General features: G+C 42.7%; 1 protein-coding gene across 1 annotated transcript in view; it reads left to right on the top strand.

Moving 5' to 3' along the window:
• The window catches only part of SORCS3 (sortilin related VPS10 domain containing receptor 3), a 795336-nt gene that overhangs the window by 211900 nt on the left and 563023 nt on the right, over nucleotides 1-20413 (top strand). Inside the window, exon 2 of the mRNA XM_007530390.3 lies at nucleotides 4417-4484. Coding sequence (XP_007530452.2) covers nucleotides 4417-4484 — 68 coding nt within the window. The remainder of the gene's footprint in view (nucleotides 1-4416; nucleotides 4485-20413) is intronic.

Raw genomic sequence — 20413 nt, 5'->3', positions numbered from 1 at the left:
AGGCACTGTTACAGCTTGAAAGAAAGAAAGGCAGCAAGGTGAGGATGGATTTGGCTCATTTGCAGGATCTTGAGTAAATTGGATTACTAGAGCAGAGGACAGCTTCTTGAGAAGTGTGGAAATGTGGTTAAAGGAGTATGCAGGGGGCAGACTATGGAGTGCCTTAGATACCCAGCTAAGAGGCCGGGTTTTATGCTTTAGAGGAATCCAGGAAAGACTGCTAGTCAGAAAGTCTGTGAACAAAAGTGGCAAAATTGAAATCATCTGCTTTGAAGGCAGAGCTAATATTCATGGAGGAAAGGAAAGAGTATTTGTATGTGTTCTTCTTGAAGAAGACACCAAAAGGAGATTAAAGGCTAAAGAGAAATATTAGAGACAGTAAGATGGATGGTCAGGAGGAGAGTGGCTCAAGCATTGGGTAAGGTGAGTGAGAATTGTCAGGATGCTTAGAAGGGATTTCCAGACCCAGTTATCTCTTATAAACTTTATTTATTTATAAAAAGGAAACACTGACAAAACCATAGGATAAGAGTGGTACAACTCCATACAATTCCCACCACTAGAACTCGGTATCCCATCTTGATACTTTTCCTATTCTTTAACTCTCTGGGAGTATGGACCCAAGGTCACTGTAGGATGCACAAGGTGGGAGCTCTGGCTTCTGTTATTGCTTCCCCGCTGAACATGGGTGTTGACAGGTCAATCCATACTTCCAGCCTCCCTCTCTCTTTCCCTTGTGGGGCAGGGCTCTGGGGAATCTGAGCTCCAGGACAAACTTTATTTATTAACTAACTTATTAAAATATTTACCCCTGCTCCTCCCCCCAAAAATCTTTCTGCTTTTTTATGTGAACTTTGCACTTTAAGGAGACTATTTGGTGTCCTTGAGATTTGATGCTGGGACAAACTGAAGTGGTCTAATTTGCTACTGTGAGAGCCTAGATGAATGGTGTGTGTGTGTGTATAATATTATAATTTTTTATCTATAAAATGGAAACACTGACAAGACCATAGGATAAGAGGGGTATAATTCCACACAATTCCCACCACCAGAGTTCTGTATCCCATCCCCTCCGACCCTTGAAAACTCCTATTCTTTATCCCTCTAGGAGTATGGATCCAGGATTATTATGGGGTGCAGAAGGTGGAAGATCTGGCTTCTGTAATTGCTTCCCCACTGAATGTGGGCATTGACAGGTCTATCCATACTCCCAGCTTTTTTCTCTCTCTTTTTCTAGTGGACCAGAGCTCTGGGGAAACAGGGCTCTAGTACAAATCGGTGGGGTTGTCTATCCAGGGAAGACTGGTTGACATCATGGTAGAATCTGGAACCTGGTGGCTGAAAAAGAGATAAGATATAAAGCAGAACAAATTGTTAGCTAATAATGAACCTAAAGACAGAAATGTTGCCAGATGAAGATTTGGGTTTTCCATTTTGGAAAAAGATAGTAGGTCTATTTTAGGTATATCCCAAGGGGCTTATAACTTTGCTAGTTATTGCCTGAGCCTGCCATCTGATATTCAGGTGGACCCAGGTTATTGTCTGGGGAGGTGGTGTCATAGCTGGAAAAAAAGACTAGAATGTGTATAAATTGGTTAACTCTAAATCTTCTTGATTTGATTTGGGCCCTATATTAAGCAGAGGAGCCTATGTAACCTCTGCATCCCTGTAGGGCTGAGCTGACATTCTGTGGTCATGAGTAGAAATATTCCAGATTACACCAATTTCAGGACCCATCTTCCTTGGGTGGTAGGTAGAGTATGCTATCCAGCCTTCCTTTGGAGAATGGAACAGTCTCTACTATTGTTGATCCACATTGAGGGGAAGGTCCTATAAGGGCCCACAAAAGGGTCCATTATGTTGTTCCTGATAGATATGACCAGTGACAGTGGAGACAGGGATATGTTTGAGGTCTAGACCCATCATGTCTGTGTGGGAATCCCAGGATTCCCTGACTAGGGCCCCAGGTGATGGGGTGGTCTGATAGTGAATAAAGAGTCATCATTAAAATATGCCAGTCTCTTGCCCTTGGAGTGCTTGAGGTAAGTGAAATAGGAAGTCAATAAATGTAGTAAGCAAGTAGGAAGACCTAAAAAGACACCATAAAGTACCTAATGAAATAGTTTCTACTTAGACCTGGATGGTCCATTCTTAAAAGAGCAGAGGTATGAGAGAGAGAGAGAGAGAGAGAGAGAGAGAGAGAGAGAGAGAGAGAGGGAAGAAATAATGGGTAATTTGTGAGGTAATTTGATTGGGGGAAGTGTGGATACGTCTTTGTTTTTCTTTAACCCCAAAGTTTTATAGAGGAGGCCTGTGGCATTAAAAGGGGAGAGAGGGACCTCAGAGTGATTGTGCAGATCGTTTCTGTACACACGATGCACACTCCTTGTTGTTGTGCTTTGGTAATGGAATGGGGGTCTTTGGAGAGTCTGCCATTCTACAGATTGCTGTTCTGTTGGTTTGGTTACTTTTTGGCTTGGTTATTTCTTGGCTCCCCACCATAGGATGGAATGCAATCTGAAAGGAGACCATTGAGTCCTCCAGTAATGGCCTGCAGAGACACTGAAGACTGAATCCAACTTGTCATGAATTGACTCTCTCAAACCCATGATGGGTCACACTCTTGTCTGTGTTGTTAATCTTATTTCACACATGTGGTTCCAACTGACCCCATGGGGTGCTGGGCAGACATAAATCTCCACGTGAGTGTTTTTTCCTCAGCCAAACAGCTTATGATCTTGGGTCCATACTCCCAGAGGGTTAAAGAATAGGAAAGCTGTCAGGGGAGGGTATGGGATACGGAGTTCTGGTGGTGGGAATTGTGTGAAGTCGTACCCCTCTTATCCTATGGTTTTGTCAATGTTTCCTTCTTATAAATAAAAAAAATTTTAAATGTTCAATATAATGGCTGATTATTTTCCTTTGATCTTAAATGGATACATAGAATGGGAAAGCCCCCTCTCTTGGTAACAGAAATTTATTATCTCAGAAAGAGTTTAATGGCTGCTATGCAAATGAACTGGAGGAAGTTAAATTGTGGAATGGGAAGGAGCTGAGAAAAGTGAAATGAGTTGTGCATTGAATTTAGATAAACACAATTATGTGTAACTGGATTATCATGGGTACAGGCAGGCTCCATATATTAGGCACCTGTGTTTTGATTAAAATTGATTCAGGTGCATATGCTTAGCATCCTTGTCGATATGGGCTTGTGCCTAAGCTGCTGTCCACGCACATGGAGATAGGCATGGGGAGGTTTCATGGTCACATACCCACCTGGAGATGGGAAAGGGGATGGGGTTTAGCTGTAGAGTCTAAACCCATTTCAGAAGACTGCTGGGCTTACTAGTGGAAACCTGAACTCTTAACTCTTTCTTGCTCTCTCTCTCCCTCCCTTCCTGAATTCCTCCCTCTCTCTTTTGCAATATCTCTCTCTCCCTCTCTATCTTTCAGTACCCCCAACCCCACCTCTTAGCTCCAGGCTTATCACTGGGACTCTGTGCCTGCACTATGAATCCACTACTCCTGGCAGTCTTTTTTATTTTTTTTTTCATTTTATTGTATCAGACAGAGAGACACCCACCAAGGGGGGGGGTAGATAGAGAGGGAGAAAAAGACACCTACAAACCTGCTTCACCATTTCTTAAGATTTCCCCTACAGGTGGGAAGTGGGGGCTTGAACCTGGATCCTTGTGCAGGTCCTTGGGCTTCATACTATGTGCGCTTAACCAGGTGTGCCCCCAAACCCCAACTCTGAGATGCACGATACCCTTCTGGGCTTGTCAGCTTCAATAGGAGTGATGACAGTGTTCCTGGAGTCCTATAAAAGCCCTGTTTACTCCATGGTGGAAGCTGATTACAAATAAAAGATAACCAGTGACATTAGAGGATGCTGGGAACTTGGCCTGCTTGCCATTCCAATATCCATGGTTGCTGAGGCTACAATGGGTGGAAGCACAGAATGTCTTTGAACTCCTCTGTACATAGGATCAGACTGGGTTTCCTGTCCTCTTTCTAGGCTAGGTCAGAATCCTCTCAGATCAAAGCAAGCCCAGCCTCTGATCCCAGGTGGCCATTCAGTACACAGAACCAGCCGGCCTGTGCCCAGCCTTAAGAGAGGACAGATGTGGGAACACCACTGTGGACACCCAATTAATGCCGCTTGATATGTTTTACTTCAGATGCAGAAGCATTGTTAGGATAAAAATAAATGCTCCTAGTTATGGGGGATACATGATGAATAATTCCAACCCCCATTGCTTGATCCTATAATACCCCTCAACTCAAAGGATAAACACTAAGTCCTCCTGTGGGTAATCTGTGATGCACTTTATATTGTCACATGAACTAAAGTATGCTTTCTTTCTCTCTTTTTCTTGTTTCTCTCCTCTGCCCACCCCCTGTTCCCCCTTGCAGGTTATACTTATCCTGACTAAGCTATATGATTTCAACCTGGGCAGTGTGACTGAGAGTTCACTCTGGAGGTAAGTGGATTCAAGATTCTTAATGATTGACTCTGGCTTGCCTCACAGGAAAAATGCCGGCTTGGGGAAGATGTTCTGGAACTAGTAGGAGTGGTAGTCCTCCTTCTCAAAGCCCTCTTTAGTGCCCCATGTGGACATGCTGGGCCTCACCTGTGAATTCTTAGGCACCCTACTTCTCTTCCTAGGGCCTAGTCTGGTCCTCCTGCACCTCGCTCTACCGTTAGATAGTTGAGATGAGCAAGTATGAATCAGACTTAAGACCTTGGAGTTGGAAGCCTGCTGGAGAAGGGAAACTTGCCTTTGGCTGATGAAGTCATGATTCATGGACAGTTTCTTGTCTTTTGTACCTGTGAGATGCCATTTAATATTACAGACACATTTATGACATGACTTGTGGCAACAGAAAATAAAAAGTCAGGTCTGTGTAATATGCTCATGGTCCCTCACCTTAATGGACCCTATCCATAAAATAATACTGAAAGGGGGCTGGCAGTGTAATGCCCAGTAGAGAACACAGCATTAACATGCATAAGCAATCACACAAGTTCAAGCACCAGGTCCTCAACTGCAATGGTAAAGCTTCAAGAGTTATAGAGCAGTACTGTAGTTGTTTCTCTTTCTCTCTCCCTCTCTCTTTTCCTATCTCTCTATGTCTTGATCAGAGAGAAAGGAGAAAAAAAAAAAAAGGTCACTAAGAGCAGTGGAGTCATTGTACAGGCACCGAACCCCAGAGATAACTCTGGTGGAGAAGAAAAAAAAACATTGAAAGATATATTTTTTTTACAATTACACTGGTCTAAAGACAACTATATTAATGCCATAATGCCATGCATGGAAACACTTATGTCAGTCTAAAAGTTCACTTTGTTTTTAAGTAGTGCCAAGTCCTCATGCACACACAAACCATATACTTTATTCAAAGAGAGGGAGAGACAACACAGCATCACTCCATTCATGGAGGTCTCCTGGTGCTGGACCCAAGGTCTTTGGCAAGGAAGATAAGGTGTGCATTCTGCTGGATTAGCTATCTCCTGGCTCTCACTTTTTGTTTTGACCTTTAGATAACTGATAGCATTTTGTGGATGTAGACACAGCACCTATTGGTACCTTCTGGATAAGTCAGCTTGTGTGTGTGTGGGTGGGGGTAGGGATTGCACAGGGCTTGCAGGGCATGGGAAGAAAGATGTAATAAAGTTAGGTTTCAAAGAACTTTCTTTGTAAAAACTCATTTTCACATTATATCATTATATTTCTTCCTGAAAAAAGGAGAGGATTATTTATTTATTTATTTGTATTTTATTGATTGGGTAGAGACAGAAATCAGGAGGGAGGGAGGAGGTAGAAAGAGAGGGGGGTACCTGCAGCATTGCTTCATTGCTTCTAAAGCTTTCCCGCTACAGGTAAGGACCAGGGGCTTGAGCCCAGACCCTTGCACAATATAGCATTTGTACTCTAGCAGGTATGCCACCACCTGGAATCTCTTATTTTATTATTTAAATTATGAGAGAGGGGAAAGGAGAGACACCACTTCTTACATGTGGCACCAAAAATTGAATTGGAAGCCTTGGGTATGCAAGTTGTTTTGTTTTGCTGGTTGAAATGCTTTCCTGGCTGCAGTGAGAGCTGTGTAGAGGCACTTTCCCAGGAGTTTGTCTGGATGGGGCCTGCCCTTCCACATGCCTCTTTACATGCTCACTGTCCCTGTGCATAGCTCTGCTGCTTGCAGTCTCATAAGGCGGCAGCAACTTTCATCAGTATTTGTGAGTTACTGTTCCATGCCTGCGCTTGTTATCTCCACAGTTCTTAAAAGGGCTGTGCAGCTCTTCTGTTTGCTCTGTCATTTGTAAACACTGTAAAGTGCTGTCACAATGGGACATTCATTTACCGTGTCATCCCAGAGCCAGTTCTGCAGATGCCGGGGGCCTTGGAGGCAAGGGGATTGAGGGGACTTGGGGTGCTAGTATCTGCTCATTTTGCTGCTTCTCTATCCAGCCTGTCTGTCTGTAGAGGATGAGACAGCCTTTGCCTCTCTTGCAGGAAGCTGGAGCAGTCACAGCACCTATCATGTACTTAGAGATTAATTGCTCATATCGATTGCAGCCTGCCTCCCTTTGTGCAGAATGTCCAAAAGCTAATTTTGCTGCTCCATGGAAAGTGGCAGAGGTGTAAGTGACCAGCATGAGCAGGGTGTTGCTAACAGATAAAAGCAGGATTGTTTTCACTCATCATGGACCTCTAGTGAATCAGAGCTGCTGAACGCTTTCTCCTGAGTCCAAGCTCAGTGACACTGCAGCGATCCTTTGAGCATAACTCCTGTGATGTCTGCTTGGTGTAAATAAAGGAATGAGTCAGAAGACCCTGTCCTTACAGACATGATTTGGATTCCAAAATCCTGAATCTTGTTTCAGGGAATATCTCTTTATTAATTTGTTATTTGGTAAGCCAGGAAGAAATTCAGAAAGGATATGAGTAGAAAGGGAGAGGGAAAGGGAAAGGGAAACGCCTGCAGCACAGCTTTACTGCTTGTAAAGCTTTCCCCTTGCACATAGAAACCAGGGATTTGAATCTGGATACTTGAACATGTCCCGCCGCTTTGCACCCATATTTGCCTAGTTTTATGCAAGACCACAGCAAAGCCAGGGTACCTAGGTCAGGGCCACAAAACCAGTGGTTCTTCTATGATAATGTTTGTGACTCACAGAGAGACTTAAAAGATCAGGAAGTGGTTCTTTCCCAAGACTGTATATGACAAAATATATGTCTCTAGGGCCACATATCCTATGGAGGCCTGAGGGACAATCTTTCCAGCTGTTGGTGGCTGTTGACTCTCCCTGGGGCTGCATTACGTCTGTCTCTGTTTTCCTTGTCTTCCTGTGTGGTCCTCTCCTCTCCTCTTTCCTCTCTCCTCTCCTCTCCTCTCTCCTCTCTCCTCTCTCCTCTCTCCTCTCTCCTCTCTCCTCTCTCCTCTCTCCTCTCTCCTCTCTCCTCTCTCCTCTCTCCTCTCTCCTCTCTCCTCTCTCCTCTCTCCTCTCTCCTCTCTCCTCTCTCCTCTCTCCCCTCCCCTCCCCTCCCCTCCCCTCCCCTCCCCTCCCCTCCCCTCCCCTCCCCTCCCCTCCCCTCCCCTCTCCTCTCCTCTCCTCTCCTCTCCTCTCCTCTCCTCTCCTCTCCTCTCCTCTCCTCTCCTCTCCTCTCCTCTCCTCTCCTCTCCTCTCCTCTCCTCTCCTCTCCTCTCCTTTCCTCTCCTCTGTCCCTTATGAAGACATTTGTCATTGAATTTAGATTATGGCAGGATGTGATCTCGTCTTGATGTTCTTAATTATATTTACAAAGAGATGTGTTTGTAGGTTCTGGGGGTGAGAGTGTGGAAATATTTTGGGATAAAATGCCATGTAACCCTTTCTCACCCTTAGTCATGCTTAATGCAACCAGAGATAGTGCAGACTTGATCTGGGTTCCAGGCAAGCACACCATCCCAATGCACACGTTCATGTTGTAGTCGTCTCCTCCTTCTCTCTCTCTTTCTATCACTGTCATTGCTGACCTAATATTTTCAGATAGAATTATATCTCTGAAGCAGTGCAGTGGAGGCTGGACTGGAACCTGCATGGTGCACATAGCAAAGCAAATGCACTAGCCAGGTGAACTGTACTGTGGTCCTACACCATCCTTTCTTCCCCAGTTTTCTTTTATTTATTTATTTACTTATTTATTTTTATTTATTTATTTATTTATTTATTTAATTTTTTACCAGAGCACTGTTTAGCTCTGCCTTATGGTGGTACGGGGTATTGAACCTGGGACTCTGGAGCCTCAGGCATGAGAGTCTGTTTGCATACCCATTATGCTATCTACTCTCTGCCCCCCCCCCCAGAGCTTTTATACTGTGCCTGAACTCGCTGTCAGAGTCAGGAATTTAATCACTTCTCACTTCTCTGTCCACCTAATCAATCAAGTTTTTCCTGGGACTTTACATTCCATTCTGAGCTGCATTTTCCTATTTAGTACAGATCACCCTTAAGTATGCTGACTATCTAATTGATGATTCATTAATTGTCTGTCTACATGCACTGGCATCCAAGTTTGTAGAGAGAGGTGTTTTTTTTTTCCCAACTTACAGCAGTAGTGAGAATACAGGAAGCACTTAATAAATGTTTGCCTAATGAAAAAATTAGTGGGGGTGATTGTAAGTATTCAACACAAGAATAATGCACAGGCACAGTAGAACTTCACATGTAGGAAGTTCTCACTGAATTTTAATGATAATCATTATAGCTCTGTGTGCTTGTGCACTATCATTCCATTATTGACTTTGTGTATAAAGATACATTCATGCAAGTGTCCATGTGATGGGAACCAAGGACCCCTGTGATTCCTGTGCTCCCGGTGAGTTAGCAGAGGTCTCTAGAAGTGAGGGCAGGGGCATTGGCTAGGCAGAAGAACGATGTACATTGTTGGTCCTAGTACTGCCTCCTGCCAGAAGCTCTTTGGTACATATGTATTTCTGAGGTGTTTATTGAAATGCAGGGATACTGTTTGGTAAAGAAAAAGTAGCCAGTTGTTGCTAACACAGGGAAAAGGATGAACCAGACTGGACTTTAGGAGAGAAAGAAGTCAAGCAGGAAGCAGAGAGAGCAGCTGGGTGCTGACCCAGGTGGGAAGGATGTGGGGACTTCAGGCTTAACCAGTGGGAATGATGGGGAGCCGTTTACAGATGGCAATTGTTACATGTATGGCCTTTAGAGATTTAAAATGCTGGTAGAGAATATGAGCTAAATATTCCATATCAATGCGTTTTTGTATTTCAGAGGGCTTGTAGTTATGGGAAAACTCAGCTCAGGAACCCCTAGACAGAATATGACTGAGAAATAAATAGCACACTACTCCTAAACCTTGTGGGCATTTTCCAGCTGGGTGCATTTCCTCACATGGTGCTTCTGACATGGTGTTGCCTTCCCCTCTCATCCCTCCATAAGACCTGTCTCTCCTCTTCTCTCCCCTCTTCTCAATCATGATGCATTTTACAGTTGAAGCCTGGTACATTGTGATTTGCCTCACTAATACAGTGAACAGAGAAAAGAAACTGAATTAAACACGCACCCTTTTGGTTTCATGATTTGTCCCAACAAGCTTAACCAAGTTGAAATTTAATTTGGTAATTCTTCTTCAATTTTCTGTACAACAAAGGAGCCTGGAGCAGCAGCCGTCCTGACAAGATGACACTCCCTGCCAGGTTACTGTGTGATATAATTATTTGCCTCACTGGATTAATAATTCAGAGGCCATCTACCTCCAAATAGACAAAAGAATGTTAAAATCATTCCTTAGTCTGGAAGCATTGGCTGCCCTTGTGACATCCTTCCTGGGACTCCTTGGTGCTGTTACACTGGAAGTGGTCAAAGTTTTCTTTTTTCACCAACAGAGAGGTGGCTGTGAGTCTTGTCCACTGAACACTGCTGTTGGCATCCCTTGTCAAATGACATTTTTTTTTGCATGTAGGCTTTTGAGTTTTGAAAAATATTAAAATTGGGGAATGATTTAAAAAAAACCACAATTTTATAAGTAGAGTACTTTCAACCCAATGTGTATCAATCCTGGGTGTTGCTCATTGTGCTAGAGTGATACTGGAATCCAGTTCTACTGGATGTATACAAGTATGACTCAGGGAAGAGAGGTGAATTAAGCACTGGTCAGTTTCATGCTCATCAAAGAAATTAGGTGTGAAGGACCTAGGACTGATAGGTTCAGGTTCATGTTTATCCAGTCAGCCATTGTGTGGCTCCAGCAAATTTCTTCACTACTCTGTGCCTCCCTGTCCTTATTCAGCAGTGGAAACTATGCAGGCACCTATCTCATGGAGTTCAATGAAAGAAAATGGGTCAACTACCCAGAAAAGTTCCTGCACATGGGGAGTTTTCAGAGAGAACTAGTGAATCTCATGCAATCTACTGGTTCTTCAACTGTATCTCTACACTAGCTCCTTTATCTGAACTGGCTTGTTCTCACCTACACAACACATTTGAGGGTCTGGTGTCACCAGTTCCATTTTACAGGTGAAAATACAGTGGAAGCTACAGAGGTTAAGTAATTTGCTCCTCATGTTCCAGCTAATAAATGGAGAGGGGATATCCGAACCTGACTGGCTCCTAAGTCTATGCTCACTTTACCATGTGTACTGGACATAACATTACCTTGAGAATGGACTTCTGCCTACATAAAGAATGAGAGATATGCCATGGAAAGGGGGATAATAGAATCTTCCAGAAAGGAATAATTGCTGCAAAGACATTGGGCTTGGGATTTAACTTCTAGGCTTAGAGAGTCCTTGTGCAATTGAGGTAGATGCTCTCTGGCCCAGTGTCCTGTAATTAGTCATGTATGTGAATCACTCATCTAATTTTTAATTTTAACAGTAACCAGTCACCTGTACAGAAACACATACAATTTATTTTACTAACATTTTCCTTTTAACCTTGTTGCACAAGCCCGTCATTTCAATATGTAATACAATTTATGAATAACAAATAAGAAGGCGCTATTTTACATTCCTTTTTTTTTTTTTTTTGCCTCCAGGATTATTGCTGGGGCTCAGTGCATGCACCATCAATCCAGGGTTTCTGGAGGCCACCTTTTCCCCCCCTTTTGTTGCCCTCGTTGCTGTAGCCTTGTTGTGGTCACCATCATTATCATTGATGTTGCTCCTCGTTTGATAGGACAGAGAGAAAGGGAGAGAGGAGGGGAAAATTGAGAGGGAGAGAGAAAGACAGACACCTGCAGACCTGCTTCACTGCCTGGGAAGTGACTCCCCTGCAGGTGGGGAGCCGGAGGCTCGAACCGGGATCCCCACGATGGTCCTTGTGCTTCACGCCAGGTGCGCTTAACCCGCTGTGCCACCACCCGACCCCCTCATACCATTTTTTGGGGGGTCTGATCCGTCTTTTAAATCCCTGAATGTGTTTTTCACATTGGACAGGACATCTGAACTTGGACTAGTTGTACTCTGTTGCTTGGTAACTACTTGTGGCTAGTGCACAATGGAGGACTAGTTTGCTCCTTTTAAAATAGTATCTATTTGGAGGAGTCTTTTACTTTTCCTCTATAGAGTTGAGTGTGTGTGTTTCCTGCCAGAGTGCCTGCCTGCTGGTGCTCTCTGCCTATATGAACCACTGTTCCTGATAGACTCCAGTATTTAGACATAACGAAGAGAGATGGGGAAATACCACAGCCCTGCTCCACCACTTGTGAAGCTTCTCCATTACAAGTACCATTGTAATGGCAGTGGCTGGGGCTCCAAGTCCATCATGCCAAAGTTTGTGCTCAACTGGGTGAGCCATCTTTTGGTGCCATGAACTTTACATTTACTTTCTCAGCTACCTGTTCTTAAAGAGAATTATTTTGTAATATTAAGGCACTTGGTAGCTTGCTACTTTGCTTGATGCACAACCCAGGTTTGAACCCATCTCTCACTGCACAGAAGGAAGCTTCACTGTGGTGGTGTCTCTGTCCATCTCCCTTTTCCTTTTTCCACCCACCCTTCCTGCTTTGTCTCTATCTTTAAAAAAGTACTTGAAGGAGTCAGGCGGTAGCACAGAGGTTTAAGCGCACATGGTGCAAAGTGCAAGGACTGGCATAAGGATCCTGGTTCGAGCCCTCAGCTCCCCAACTGCAGGGGAGTCACTTCTCAGGTGGGGAAGCAGGTCTGCAGGTGTCTATCTTTCTCTCCCCCTCTCTGTCTTCCCCTCCTCTCTCCATTTCTCTCCGTCCTATCCAAAAGTGATGACATCAATAACAACAAAAACAATAACTGCAACAATAAAACAAGGGAAACAAAAGAGAAATAAATAAATAAAATATAAAAAGTTAAAATGATAAAAAACAAGAAGGACAATAAAAGTGGGAAAATAAGTAAAATTGAAGTATGTGAAAAAAGAAAAAACATACAAGCTTAGGAAACTCCTTGTTTCTTTCTTTTTTTTTTTTGTTATTGCTGGCAAGATGAAATCTTGAACAGAATCTCAATTCTTTTAAGTCATAAGGCATTCAGGCATGTGAATATAATAGAATACTAATATAGGATATCAACGTAAATCAGAATTATGTCCATCTCTAAAGTCCTCATAGTCTGCCTTGCCAATTTCCCCTCCTCTTTTCAGATCTCCTTGTGAGTCCATGATTAAGAACCAATAGAATATACTTTAGAGAGCAAGCCAGGCTGGCCTGCCTTCCCTGGGCAGATGAAATCACCAGTGTGCCCTGGAACACCACCTCTCCAGAGCTCTACCCACTAGGGAAAGACAGAAACAGGCTGGGGTTATGGATCCATCTGCCAATGCCCATGTCCAGTGGAGAAGCAATTACAGAAGCCAGACCTCCCACCTTCTGCACCCCATAAACATCTTGGTCCATACTCCCAGAGCAATTAGGAATAGGGAAGCTTCCAATACAGGGGAAGGGATATGGCACGTTGGTCCTGGGGATTGTCATTGGTGTGAGTTTTAGGAGCACTTCCAGGCTGGAGGTCTGGGATGCCTTCCATAGTGTCATAATCTTCGTAAATAGCATCCCCACAGATGGGGAAGAGAGAGTACCAGCTACTTCATATCCCTCTATCCCCACTGAAATAGGCCTTTATTACATCGTGCAGGCATTGTGGACACAAAGGAAGGACCATGCTCTCGCTGTTTTTTTGTGATAACAGCACATGGCACGTGCCGTGGTATCATTTTCACAACCCACCTGCCACTCTGAATACACACTGGTGTGTGTATCTCTGCCTTATTTGATGAAATTTATGGTCCTCTAATAGGAAGCAAGGTGCTCTTTATTCTCTTCAAGTGAACTCTGTGATAAGGTTAATCCATGGCTTGAGATTTTTGAGCTCTTTCCTTTCAAACATAAATCATGTTCAAGATTTATATTTGTGATTGACAAATCACCTCTTGGGCTCAGTTCTGCATGTCTTTTAAATTTTTGAAAAATATGTTAATTAACTTATTTATCCCCTTTTGTTGCCCTTGTTGTTTTACTGTTGTTATTGTTGTTGTTGTTGGATAGGACAGAAAGAAATGTAGAGAGGAGAGGAAGACAGAGGGGGAGAGAAAGACATCTGCAGACCTGCTTCATGGCTTGTGAAGTGACTCCCATGCACGTGGTGAGCCTGAGGCTTGACCTAGAACCTTACACAGGTCCTTGTACTTTGTGCCAGCTGCGCTTAACCCACTGTGCTGCCGCTCAACTCCCAGTTCTGTTTGTCTTAAGTATCACTACTTGAACTTGTCAACACACTACCTTTTACTAAGAAAAAAATATATATAATTTTTCCCCTTTTGTGGCCCTTGTTGCAGCCTTGCTGTGGTTATTATTGTTGTTGATGATATTGTTCGTTGTTGGATAGGATAGAAAGAAATTGAGAGAGGAGGGGAAGACAGAGGGGGAGAGAAAGACAGACACCTGAAGACTTGCTTCACTGCCTGTGACGTGACTCCCCTGCAGGTGGGGAGCTGGGAGCTTGAACCGGGATCTTTATGCCGGTCCTTGCGCTGTGTGCTACGTGCACTTAACCCACTGTGCCCAACCCCCAAAAATATATATATTTTTTAATGGTACTGATTTGTAAAGGGAGATGAGCTCTCTAGCAATTCGCCACATGCCATCTTTCAGTCCCAAATACTAGTATCTATGAAAGACTCCTGATTGCTCAGCTGTGATCAAGTGTGATGTCACCAAGACCACTCCTTTTAATTTTCTATCAGATTAAGGGTATTTGCAGAGCTAAATACATCTTCCATATTTAGGCATTAAAGAATCCAGTGATTTTTTGCAATTATTGGGCCTCTCAACTGCAATTTCATCTCTCTCTCTCTCTCTCTCTCTCTCTCTCTCTCTCTCTCTCTTTCTCTCTCACTTTATCTCATCCACTGTAGCCCAGCACTTTGGGGGAATTCTCCTGTTACTAAATCAACAGCTACTTAGCTCTTCCTCCTGTATGCCAGACTTAGGGATTATAGAAAAACAAGATTGAGGGGTTCCTAGTTAGAGTGTTTATAAAAGGCACCACCTCCTGGAAATCGCCTTTGGACACCAACCCTAGTTCTGTCCTTGATGGAGCCCTAGCTTTTGTTTGCTGCTAGTGTCACTGAGATGGGGATTTATTTCCAGTCTGTTGTCCTCTTATGAGATAGGGGGCCAGGTAGTTGAGCACACATATTACAGTGCCCAAGGATCTAGGTTTGAGCTCCCGGTCCGGTCCCCCACCTGTAGGGGGAAAGTTCTGTGAGTGGTAAAACAGTGCTGCAGGTGTCTCTCTGTTTCCTTCTCTATCACCCCTCACTTCTCGATTTCTGACTGTCTTTATCCATTAAAGATAATAAAATAAATAAATAAAACTTAAAAATATGTACAGGGAGCACAGGCCTGTCTCATTTCTGGAACTCCAGTCCTATGGGGAATTCTCAGGTTGAGAACCTTGCCCAATTGCCAGTACTCTGAGATTATATAAGTCCTAGGGTGGCGAAAGAATAACCACAGCTAGTCGCCATACATTCTTGTGATGCCATAAAATATTGAGTTTATTCCATTAAACCCATGCACAATCTCTAAACCCGTTGGGCAGCAGCCAGATATCAGAGTTATAGGTGTTTTGCCTGTGGCAGTAAAACTCTGTACTGCCTGTGGGCAGAATCTCTGAGGTATCCAGATTTTGCCTTAGAGCAGGATTCTTGTGATAAGGGGACAGAGCCTGAAGTACAGGCCTCATGGTGTATTAGTCTAAAGAATTTACCTCGTAGAGAAACAGCATATATTTTGCAAACACAGATGCAAGGGAAACAGTTACTAGGAATTCCAATAACAAGTATCAGGAAGGCATTAGAAACTTCCTCAACGCAGAGCGTAACATTCAGGCTACATTAACAAGGATTTGGAGAGCTATATTGAAGTTTCCGTAGGCCTCCAACCAATCACAGCACCTGCCTTTTCTGTCTCTGTCCCTTTCCTTGGATTGAATTGTCTCATTCTCCAGTCCCTGGGGAGTCCTGTGACTTTTTATCTGGTTTCCAAGCTGGTGTCTGGATCATTATTCCTCCCCTCATAATTGTTCTGTCAGTGACCTTTCTGGGGGTTGGGGAGGTTCTGACTTTTTTTTAATAGAAAGCAGAGACCTTTTGGATTTATTAATTTTTTGTTTGCCAAGAAAACTCTGATAATAATTGCTAAGTCTTCCCAGAAGTTATTAGTTTACACATTTTAATGACACTCATGATTTATTTATGTGCTTCCCTCCCTCCACAGCTGCTCACCTCAATTCCTTAGTGGAATTTCTGCTGAATCTGAGTGAATTAATGGAAACAAAACTGCACATTGGAATGACTTTTTTTTTTCTAGGTTGTTAATTAAAAGCTTTCCATCCTATTTGCTAGGCTCTTCATATGTGAAGTCCTGGAGGTTGGGCTGATAAAACCATGAAATCCTCTCTCTTGAGCAGGGACCTTCTATTTGCTTTCAGTGGTAACTCATTGGTGGAAATTCCTGAATGGGTCACAGAGCATTCAATTGAACAGATATTAATTGAGCCTTCATTATGTAAACAGCCCTGTGCTCACTGCTACGATATGCAGAATAAGTATACGATGATTGCTCTCCTCAAGGAATGTTTAGTTTTCTTGAAAGAAAGGATTCATGCAGATAGAAAATAGCAGCACACATAAACAATAATATCTCTGTACATCTAGAGTAGAGCCAACAAAATAGCTGACTTGAGTAGTGTGCTGGTTTGTTGTATGTTTGACCCACTCTGAGCATGACCTCCATCACACTGAAGGGTGCTTCAGTGCTGTGGCCTCTTACTCTCTCTCTCTCTGCCTCTCTGTTTATATATAAACAATTGAGCAAAATAAAAATACAGTCAATTTTGCAGTTAGTGGCTGTACTGTAGAAATATGTATGTTTTTATTCCTCTAGCTCTACCTCATTCCACATAGAATGCAGAGTAGTTCTAGGAATGACTTAGGGGAGGGATCAACTCAGTATGCATATATTGTTTTACTTTTTATTATTTTTCCAGGTTTTTCTTTATAAAATGGAAACACTGACAAGACCATAGGATAAGAGGGGTACAATTACACACAATTCCCGCCACCAGAACTCTATATCCTATTCCCTCCCCTGATAGCTTTCCTATTCTTTTTTCCTATTCTTTTCCTATTCTTCTTTATTATTTTTTATGTGGTACTCAGGATCTCATGCATGCTTGATACTTCTGAGCAATTGCTATGGCCCAATTTTCTCTTCTTAATTTCTTAGAAATAGAAATGAGAATGAGTATGCACTGGGTAGGGTTCATACCTCGTCTTCCTAAGAAGCCAAATTTTAAGGCCCAGCAACACATGGAAGGTGCCGTGGCACCGGAAGAATCTTTAGTGCTGTGATGGCTCTTTTTTCTCCCTCTTTGCCTTTCTTTCTTTCTATGAGTGAATACGCAGTCTGGGAGGGGTGAAATTATAGATGTGGCAAGCTCTGGTTCTTCAGAAAAACAAGGCCAGAGAGATAGCTTGCTTGGGAAGGTGCCTGTTTTGCCATGCACATGACCCAGGTTCAAGTCCCAGTTCCCACAGCACGGGGACAGGTTTGGTGCTATGGTCTCTTCCCTTTTATCTCAAGAAATCAGCCTGAAGCAGTGAAGCCTGGGTAGCAACAACAACAAAAACAACACTCAGCCATCCACACAAACAAATAAAACCCACTAATTTATTAGGATGTAAAGTTCTCTATAAAATGACAATTTCGTACACCAGTAATCACCACAGTTCTCAGAAACACTCAGTAACCAATGGGATGGAGCTTGTGTGGTAGTTAAGGGAAGGGGTCCAGAGCCAGGTTGCTTGGCTATGAATTGTAGCTCTAGTGCTTACTGGTTGCATCCACCTTAGCAATTATTGTATTCCTCTAAGTCTCAGTTTACTCACACAATAGTGGGATGACAGTAAGATCTATTTCATTGGCGCTCAATGAGGCTTCAGTAAGATAAAGCACAGAGTGCAAAATGTCTGCAATCTAATTAGTACTTAGACAGTAAACATTATTTGTTTAGACCCACATCCTCACAACCTAGCAGCTTTTCCCAGTTGACAACTGTGCTGATCTTTCAATTGAGAAACAATGCTGGAGTCTTTTGCTTGAGAGGCTTTTCTGATGTTTTGAAAGAGGAAGTTGGTGTATACCTTAGTTTTCTTCTGCCAGATGCTGCTGCTGCTGATGATATGGTGATGGTCTTAGTGATGGTGGTGATTTGGGGAGCAAAATACAAATCACTGTCTGATTTTCTGCACCTTAATATAATGCTGATTGGACTCATTGAATACTGGCTGTTCTCTTTATCCTGTCACTATTAGAGAATCCAATCCCACTGTTTAGTTTCATTCCTTTCTGAATAATTAACAAAGAAGGTGGGTGGGGCCATGCATAATTCTCAGAACTGGTTTGTCCTCTGGATTACTTGTGAAATGTGTTAGAAATCTAGTTCCCTGGACATGTGTGCAGTGATTTCAATATAGTAAACCTGCCTGCTACACAGGATGTATAAACTTCAGTGCTTCATGAGAGATTCTGATCTTCATGGAGGACTGAGAGGTTGTAAACCCAGAAAGAACCTGGGTTCTAGGTCTATCTCAGTTACTATTATGGATTATTACCTTTGTTTCCTCAAAATAAGCACTAATTGGGATGATCTTTCAAATATCTTCCATCTCTATACCCACAGAATACCTTCACATAGGAAGCTCACAGGGGTTTATAATGCTTTATACATGTCTTTTTTTTTTATGCCAGGACTATTACTAGGGCTCAGTGCCTGTACAATGAATCCACTGATCCCGATGGCTATTTATTATTTGATATGACAGAGAAAAAGAGAAACTTGCAGACCTACTTTATCACTCATGAAGCTTCCCTCCAGTAGGTGGGAAAAAGAGCTTAAACCTGGGCTTTTGCTTATGGCAATGTGTGAGCTCAGCCAGGTGCACCCTTACCTGGTCTCATGCATGTATCTTTTTTTTTTAAAGGTTTTTTTTGTTTTTTTAATTATTTTATTTTATTTATTTTCCTTTTTGTTGCCCTTTTTATTTTTGTTGTAGTTATTGTTGTCATTGTTAGATAGGACAGAGAGAAATGGAGAGAGGAGGGGAAGACAGAAAGGGGGAGAGATAGACACCTGCAGACCTGCTTCACAGCCTGTGAAGCGACTCCCCTGCAGGTGGGGAGCCAGGGGCTGGAGCCTGGATCCTTATGCAGGTCCCTGTGCTTCCTGCCACGTGCACCTAACCCGCTGCACTACCGCCGGACTCCCCTCATGCATGTATCTTATATGCTAACAGCAAACCCCTGGGTGCACCCATACTACTTTAAAAATCTAGTGGTGTCAATAACTTAGATGTAGTCTGCCACTGTGCTGATGGACAGTAGCCAGTTGGCAAGTACTAGTCAGAGCACCTGTCCAAACTACTTAATTTAAATTCATGAAGTCCAGAGAGGATTATCTAGTCCCTTAGAATCCCTACGCCCCCCCCCCCAAAAAAAAAAAGAAAAACAGAATGGGAAAGGAATTAACTCAATCTTGAACTCTCAGACATCTCACTTTGACAGGGAATAGAAATGAGAATAATAGAGAAGCAGATCTGAGTTATAGTTTTAATATTGCCTTTTTTATTATGGGAAAGTAGGACTCTTTTTATGCTCTGGTCTGTTTGTCCTTCCACTAGACAGGACCTAGACATGCATAATCTTGATTTTTTTTCCCAGTGGCTGAGAGAATGTTAACATGTTTGTGTGGACTGTGCCTCTTGATTGTTATTTTATGTGGTTTTCCCTTTTTTCCAAAGGCAGTGCCATTTAACCAGAATCATAAATAACCCCAGCACTTAGAAAAAGGGTGTGAACCTGGTGGCTGCAAAGAGAGTTAACATACAAAGCCAAACAAATTGTTGAACAATCATGGACCTAAAGACTGTAATAGTGCAGATGAAGTGTTGGGGGTATTCCCTGCATGCTCTTGTGTACTTCTGCTTTCAGGTATATATATTTCCAATAGTTTATGGGCTAGAGAGATAGAGAATGGGAAGGCTATCAGGGGAGGGGTGGGATGTGGAGATTGGGTTATGGGAATTGTGCGGAATTGTACCCCTCTTATTCTATGATTTTGTTAATGTCTCCTTTCTTAAATAAATTTAAAAAAAAAGAAAAAAGGTGTGAAATAATGTTCATCCCATTCTACAGTCTGAGCACCCTCTCATTTTCTCAACCAGTAGATTCATTAGTCTTATAATGAAGTTAATAAGTAAACAGGATCCAACAGTCCCTTCTAAAATAACATAAAGGAGTGCCTTTCTCTGCTGTCTAAGAAAAGCCTTAATTTATTTACCTGACAGATGTCTACATGTGTAAAACTGTGATAGGTAGCTTCCTGGAATGTGGTTTGAAGCCACGGAAATAGAAAATTTTTCAGCTTATCAATTCCCAAGTTTAGGAGAGTGTGGATTTTTTACATGCCACTCGTGCTTATATATAATGACAGTAAAGTGTAGGTAGTCAGCTTTCAGAGTTACTTTCTCATCATTTTATGGCTAATTACTTTATTGGACATAAACTGTAAATGTCCTTAGGAGGCTTCTTGTAGCCTCTGCACAATGGTTAGTGCCCTAGACTTTACTGGGGGGGGGGGCAATAAATTGATCAAAGGCCTCTTTCTCTGTCACATCTCTGTGTCTTCCCCAGGGACTACTTAACATATAAAGGAAACATTTAACATCTTGCTACTATTTCCAGTTGGTTTGTACTCAAATTAAAAGAGTGTTTTGCAGACACATGTCACCAGAAAGATGAAAAATTGTACGTGTGTGTCAAAAACTCTACTATAAACCATTACCCCCCACCCAATAAAA

The sequence above is a fragment of the Erinaceus europaeus genome, chromosome 14 (assembly GCF_950295315.1).
Source record: "Erinaceus europaeus chromosome 14, mEriEur2.1, whole genome shotgun sequence".
Taxonomy (NCBI): domain Eukaryota; kingdom Metazoa; phylum Chordata; class Mammalia; order Eulipotyphla; family Erinaceidae; genus Erinaceus; species Erinaceus europaeus.
The sequence above is the reverse complement of the archived record's forward strand: the minus strand, read 5'-3'. Positions and strand labels throughout refer to the sequence as shown.